This window comes from Vigna umbellata, chromosome 2, assembly GCF_029865625.1.
Source record: "Vigna umbellata cultivar VRB3 chromosome 2, Vumbellata_1.0, whole genome shotgun sequence".
Lineage (NCBI taxonomy): Eukaryota > Viridiplantae > Streptophyta > Magnoliopsida > Fabales > Fabaceae > Vigna > Vigna umbellata.
Window position 1 is genome coordinate 5,515,081 of NC_142166.1, and position 7,832 is coordinate 5,522,912.

General features: G+C 30.9%; 1 protein-coding gene across 1 annotated transcript; it reads left to right on the forward strand.

Moving 5' to 3' along the window:
- Positions 1–5,247: 5,247 nt before the first annotated feature.
- Positions 5,248–7,832, forward strand: LOC124839302 (uncharacterized). The gene is made up of 9 exons (XM_047315074.2): positions 5,248–5,591; positions 5,721–5,883; positions 5,981–6,024; positions 6,176–6,253; positions 6,338–6,491; positions 6,869–7,021; positions 7,124–7,234; positions 7,402–7,467; positions 7,575–7,832. The coding sequence occupies exons 1-9, from the start codon at positions 5,341–5,343 to the stop codon at positions 7,671–7,673; spliced, it is 1,119 nt and encodes a 372-aa protein (XP_047171030.2). The 5' UTR covers positions 5,248–5,340; the 3' UTR covers positions 7,674–7,832.

A 7,832-nucleotide genomic window follows, 5' to 3' on the forward strand; every position in this document is an offset into this window, starting at 1 on the left:
CCTACTAATTCTATTTTTTTCTCACTCTCGAATCTGTCAAAATAAACTCATATACACAAATCATTACTTTCTTATCATTAAATATAATGTGTCACCTCAAACAAACACAACCTAATTATATATTAAGTGTATCACTCACTCCTAATATTTACTGTATCACTTCAATTTGCATCACATCATCATTCATCCATGCTTTATAAAGTCAATGCAACTTTTAATGGGAAGTCATTTAAATGCATGATATAGTTATGTTTGTATTTGTAATACAGGGGGTAGACAATTTTTTTAAAATATTTTCATAGATAAAAAAAATATGAAATAAATGTAACATTTCATAATCTCATACTTCATAATTTATAATTGATATATTGTAACATTAAATTTAAGGTAACATCTCATAATCTCACACTTGATAATTCATAGTTGATATATATATATATATATATATATATATATATATATATATATATATATATATATATATATATATATATATATTAAACTCAGATTTTAACTACAAACTCATAAATATAACTCAAATTCTTCTAATTTATTCTTCTATCTCTTTCTTCATTGGCACTGAATCAGACGACATTCCTTCATCTGCTCCCATATAACGAATTATACGATCATCGCACATACACAAACACAAACAAGTAGGGTGAGCTAACATGGAACAAATCATTTATAAAACATGCATAATTACTTTGATACACTCAACAAACATCGTATAATAATTATGTCAGACACCCTCATATAATCATACAACAATCGCACCATAGATATTCATCTCATCATACCACAATTCCTAATGGACACTCATCCCACGATACCCCATAGACACTCATCCCACAATACTCAATAGACACTCATTCCACGATACCCAATAGACATTCATCCCACAATACCCAATAGACACTCATTCGGATGATACGTTGATGAGCGGTCACGGGAGGTTATGCACTTGTGATGACTTCTACTTCTTCTTACAAATACACTTCCAAAATACTCCATACCATCCACAAGGTTAGTCCTCAACACTATGTCCAAAATCGGCACATAGACCAAGACCTCATGCCCCTCTCACCACATAATTCATCATTCTCTACTTGAGACTGGATGATTATTAGAGTATCAGGATAACCTCCAACAACAGGACCCTCAACATCAACATATACACAAATACCATATCATTACAAAATCTCTTCACGAGACTCATATCATGCTCATATTCCTCAACTCATATTATACCATTACAAAATCTCTCCATAATACTGATATCATGTTCAGATGCATAAATTCAAATCCAATATAATAAAATACAATCATCACAGAAATCATACAAAATGAATATATCACAAAATAAATTAACAATACTAAAATATCACCACAAATGGTCACCGGAGAAGAATAAAATGTTTAACGAATCAAACTCACCATAAACGCGGGTACATATGACTAGTCACAACTTACTGGATTTGACCAGGGCTGCTCTATGATCAGGGATGTACCAACTCCGGTTTTTAAGATTCATCTATCCTACCATCACAATTATAACCTTAATATAAACGTTTTGGGGAACTAAGAAGTTGAATCTAGCATAGCCGGTTAGACTTATCCTTCCAGAAAGGTGAATTCATCACATATTTTATATCAATTGAGTATATTGCATAATAGTTTAACAGTACTTAATCTGTTCAATAGGATTTAAGTTAAAAACATATCGAGTAGACTTTCAGGAAAGAGAGGTGTGTCACAATGGACAACTTAAGTACCAAGTCTTTCCTTAGTCAAAGTGTTTCTCAACTAGTTTTTAACAAATTTCTTATTTAAAGATTTAAAACAACAGCATATAATGTTAGCACAAAAATTCAATATAGATAGATATACAGTAAGCACATATGTTTTTCATTAACAGTATTCACACAGAATTTCAAGACATGAATAGTAATAAAACAATACTAAATCATAATATAAAAGCTTAGAAAGGTTAGCTCCCCTATCTCTATTACAGACTTAATCTCTTGCTCAGAATTTGTTTTCCCGAAAACCCTCCGAAACCTGTACTCTTCTTGCAACTAAAAATTTCTTCCTAACTGTAGAAAAGAGTTTGAATCCATGTTCTTGAAATCACCACAATTTTCTACCATTTAAGCTATCAAAATTTCTTATTTAGCTTTCCACATTTTATTTTTACATAAACTTATTAATTATATTTTCCATTTACAAAGAAATTTACTACTAGTAAAAAAATATTTACTATTGAAATAAATATTTTTCATGAATTTTACAATAAACATCTTTAAAAATTAATATTAATAAATGTATATAGATTAACCGGGCATTGCATTATTGAAAATCATTGGAAACCTTTTCCATGGTTAACGGAAAAACTTTTGCTTTTTTAGATTCAAATTCATTTGAAATGGTGGACTTAAATAGTTTGCTTGCACACTTCAACATTTTGAACTAACGTTATGATTGTCACAATTTAAATGTTTCAATACACGTGCTTCCCACATTTAGGTTGGGAAATGACGTTCTCTTACTATAACAATCAAGCATATACCAACTTTTTGTAATTACACTACTATAAAAATGGATGACCTATGCCAACAAGTTTTTGATATTTATTTATTTATGTTAATTCCCACTTTATATTTTTTAGTTAAAAATAGTTTTTACTTATTTTATTAATTGTTTTTATTTATTTTTCTCTCAGTTTCCTAATACAGACATTTAAGTATATCCTGAGCACATTTTTTTAAGTTGAAATTATTGTCCATCTCTACATAAACTATACTATATCAACGTTAACTTTGTACGTGGATGAATATTTTTTTTAAAAGATATAAGTCAATTTGATAAAAAAAATTAAAATATTTTATAATAAAATATGTTATGTGATTACATCTACAAAACATATCGAATACATTTCTAAAATTATAATCATAAAATAAGTTTGATTTTTCATAAATATCCTCCATTATATTAAGTAAATACAAAATTAAATAATTAAATTATATTGTTGATAGTGTCACATCAATTAAAAATAAAATTTATAATACATAAATAAGTGTAAATTTTATTTTACAAATATATTTTATAGGATTGAGTTAAGTTTAAAATTCACTTTTTAAAATGGCATGAGAGTCAAATTCTAATGAAATTTGTTACTTGTTTGATTTGTTATTTGTTTTTACGATTTGATTTGTTATTTGTTTTTACGATTGAGTTAAATTTGTTGTTTTACCCAGACTATTTATTCATGTTTAGATGGGCATGCTTCAACGCTACAATATAATAAATCAGTGCAAATTCTACTTTAAAAATTTTGTGGAAAAGAATTAGATTTATAGCCATTTTTTATTATATATTTTATACAAATTTGATTTCATGTTTCATAAGAATGAAGTGAGTGAAACAAGTTTTGATTTCTCCTCAATGAAATCAATAGCAGTTATATTAATTGTACATAATAATAATAACACAGACCCTTTTGGCCACTGTGATTTTCATTTGGCTCAACCTATGAATCTATGATGACAGTTGAAAAGTTATGCAGAGCAGGTGCAAATTAATAATCTGACACACACTGGTTTCATATCAGACAGAAAGAAGCAGCATGGTCACTCTGATATACATGTGAAGAAGTTGATGAACGAGAAGGAAGATACTTGTAATACAAATAGAGATACTTGCACCGGTTTATGTTCAACCACTTTTCAACCAAGTTCATAAATTATACTTTAATATTATCATAACGTACATGTGGAGTGACTCAGAACACACATAAATGTGTTCCTGAAAGAACAAATCACTGGAGTGACATATTCTTCAAGTTCTTTTGTTCGTTTGTTGAGAAAACACTGTTAAGAGGAATTTGAGAAGATGAATTTAGAAAATAATTGTGTTCACATTAAGGGATTTGCAACGATTGATTCTCGCTGATTTATGGGATGAGGTGCTTTTTTCTATCCACAGGGATGCAACGAGATTTGGAGGTGATTATGCTGAAAAATCTTTTCTACCCCTGTGAACAAGCACAGACCACATGAAGCACAGTTACTCCTCCTGCCCAACTTTATAACAAACATAGGATTTTATATGATGCGAAGGGAACGTTGTTTTGTCTCTCTTGACAAAATATTTTATATAATTTTTTTTAACATCACAATTGTTTTATTTTTATATTATACATAGTTAATAATAATAATAATAATAATGATAATAATAATAATAATTAATAATAATAATAATTATTATTATTATTATTTCAATTTACTAAATTAATATTTTTTTACATTTTAATAATTAATTTTATTTTTTTTTCTTATAAACATTTTTACAATTAAATATAACATTAAAAATTATCATTTTATATCACTTTAATAATTAGGGATATTTTGGTAATCTTAAATTTCTATCAATTAAATAATTTTGTTTTATCTGTCACATCAATCAAATCCTACACTAATTCTCACAAACTTTACCCTCAAATCCACTTTCAATTACCCACAAATCCACTCAAAAAAACAACAAAAAAAATTACCCTCAAATTCACTCAAATCCATTCAAATCATCTTCCCCAAATCATCTCCCTCAAATTCATCTAAAAGAACACAGCCTTATTGTTTGCGTGATATTTTATGATTATTATGCTAGAAAAAACAAAAAATCAACTTTATATTAAAAATTATATGAAGTTTGATTTTAATAGAACTTACCAAATGTGATCCCTTTATAACAGAGATTGAATTCATATTATAAAAAATCTATACACCGTCGAGATATTTAAATTAAATTCCAGGGAAAACAAAATACTTTATCAAAGAAAGTGAAAATTTTGAAATTTAAATTAGGAAAGTTAATTTACTTTAACTTTCTATGCAGTCAAGCAAAACAAAATACATAAAATAAAGAACATGTAGAACATCGTCATCCACATTTTTTTTTCTATTTTATTTCCTTTAATAAAAGTACACGAAAGAACAAAGATAATGTGTTATTTCTGATAATACCATCGTACATTTTGACGTTCATTTGATATAAATTATAATGATAAAAAAATGTAAATTTTTGTATTGTTTTAAAAAAGAAAAAGGTAAAAAGTAACTGAATAAACTCTAAAATATTTAAGAGTGTAAAACCATCTTTAGTCTTATCTTACTTAATAATGGACAAAAAAATATACTGAAATGTAGAACATGTAGAAGTAAAAGAACAACCTTATAAATGTAAACATCCACAAGCATGTAATTTGAATCTGGCAAGGAGACTAAAGTACAGTTTCACAACATCTTTCTCTCAGTCTCACTTTGTACTAAGTTTCTGTTTCCAATGGCTACATCGGTAAAGAACAACTTCCTGAACCATGCACTGGCTTCCAATCTCCAGCAAGCACTGATCCGCAAGAAGGACAGTGTGCAGGAACAGCACCAGAGCAAAGCCAAGGAACCAACCAAAGCTTCTTCAAAACCTGCGGTACTAGTCACCAATGGTGAAGGCATAGACTCTCCTGGTCTAACATTCCTCGTGGAGGCACTCCTCCGTGATGCTGTTCTTGATGTTCATGTCTGTGCCCCACAATCGTAAGTTTCCTCAAGACATGATTTTTCGTGAGTTTAAGTTGTTCCAATGTGTGTATCATGGCAAAACTTCAACTGGGGTGAGCTGATTTAACCCTTAAGAATCTTTACAATGGGATTTTGATGATCCAGGGATAGATCTCTGTGTGGTCACTCGGTTACCACTGGGGAGACACTAGCTGTGTGTTCAACACAAGTTGGTGGTGCCAATGCCTTTGAAGTGTCAGGAACCCCAGCAGACTGTGTCTCTTTGGCTTTGTCCGGGGCATTGTTTTCTTGGTCAAAACCTGTTTTGGTAGGTTCTGGTGCTGTGCACAAAATCTATCATCAGCTATCAAATACATATATACAGTGTTCACACCACCATTTTAATTTCATTACTCTGAAACCAGGTAATTAGTGGAGTAAACAAAGGAGCAACCTGTGGTTATGACACGTAAGTGTGTGATCAGTTCTTCTTTTGGTATCTTACAATTCAATTTGGAAAAGCAATCGACTCGTTTTCAGAGATATACAACTTTATTTTGCTTTTCTAATTCGGCTTTCAAACTTTGGCATTTTCATTTGGTGTTTTTTTACTGATGTAGTTTGTACTCTGGGGCTGTTGCTGGAGCTAGAGAGGCTATGATTTGTGGTGTGCCTTCTCTTTGTATATCATTGAACTGGTATGTGTCATGCATTCTTATTTTTTCTATTCTCCTTTTGTCCCTCCTATGATCTTGTGAACTATGCTGTCCAATGTTTTGCAGGGAAAAGAATGTGAGTTGTGAAAGTGATTTGAAGGATGCAGTTACTGTATGCTTACCATTAATTCACGCAGCCATAAGTGATATTCAGAAAGGGATTTTCCCCAAGAATTGCTTCCTCAATATAGGGATCCCAAGCTGTCCTCTGACAAATAAGGTTTGCTCTCCTGATCATCATATTTTCATATTCTAAAGTTTGCCAAAAATTGGCTGCATAACCGTAATCATAAATTAATGTAAGCAACATCCTTATTGTTTGATGTAAGCCAAGTTTGGATGTCTTTAGCACAAATACTTTTGAGAGGAATAAAAATGAGGTAGTACATTACAATTTTCGTCCAAGTTAAAATCAATTCATGTTCTTCAACTTTTAGAGAGGTAAACTGGTATAGATTGTTTTTAACTTAACAGAGACGTTTGATTCATTTGAGTAATTTATTTCCTTTTCTGGAAGTGTTTGATGTAAAGTTTATCTAAACTGAATCGTATCACATTTAGTTAGACACTGTGTTTTCCAATACATTTTGTGAATAGGGTGTGAAAGTGACAAGGCAAAGTCCAAACAGAGCTTCTTTAAATTGGCAAGCGGTGTCAACAAATAGGAACCCTTCTGCAGGCCATTACATGTCAAACCAGCAAAGTCTTGGAATCATGTTAGCAAAACTAGGACGAGATGCCTCTGCTGCTGTAAGAATATCTCATCTTTCAACAGCTAGTTTTCTTCTTCACAGGGACATTCTTTCATTCTCTCATTTTTTTATGGAACTTGCTTTGTAAACAACACTTCAGGCAGCAGCACGCCGGCTAAACTCAAACCGCAAGAACGTGGAGATTGAATCAATTGGTGTTGCTGGGAAATTCAGTTCTCAACAAAGCATAAAGAAATACTTCAGAATGGAGGTACCATTAACATCATTTTCCAAGAAAACAAACATGTTCTAACATGATTCTAGTTTGAATTTGGTACGATGAGGATTGATAATGGCACACGTTTGAAAATATTTTCTTTCTTCTTCATGTTGATGCTTCTTTTCATTTGCATTCATGGCTTGAGTTCTCATTTGCAGTTAACTGAAAAAAGGCAGGAGAATAAAGAGGATGATTTAGACTCTAGAGCACTTGAAGAGGGATATGTGAGTGATAATTTTGTGTTTTGGATGATGAATTGGTGGGAACTAAGCATTATTCTACATTATTATATGCTAATTTGTTCCATGTTTCGATTTGGAATGACAAACAGGTTACTGTCACCCCTTTGTCTGTATATGAAAATGGTGACATGGAAATTCAATCATCAGTCTCCAGTTGGTTAGCTACTGGAGTCAGTGGAGATCAATGAGCAATTTGCATTGTAATTGTGGCAATTTGAAAGTGAGAGAGTAATGCTTGGCAAGTTTGATATTATGCGATCTTAGAAAGTATATCATGTGTCATTGGCCAGATTCTGTTCCATTAACTTAATCTATATATTCCTAGTCCACAATTCAGTTTCCCAATG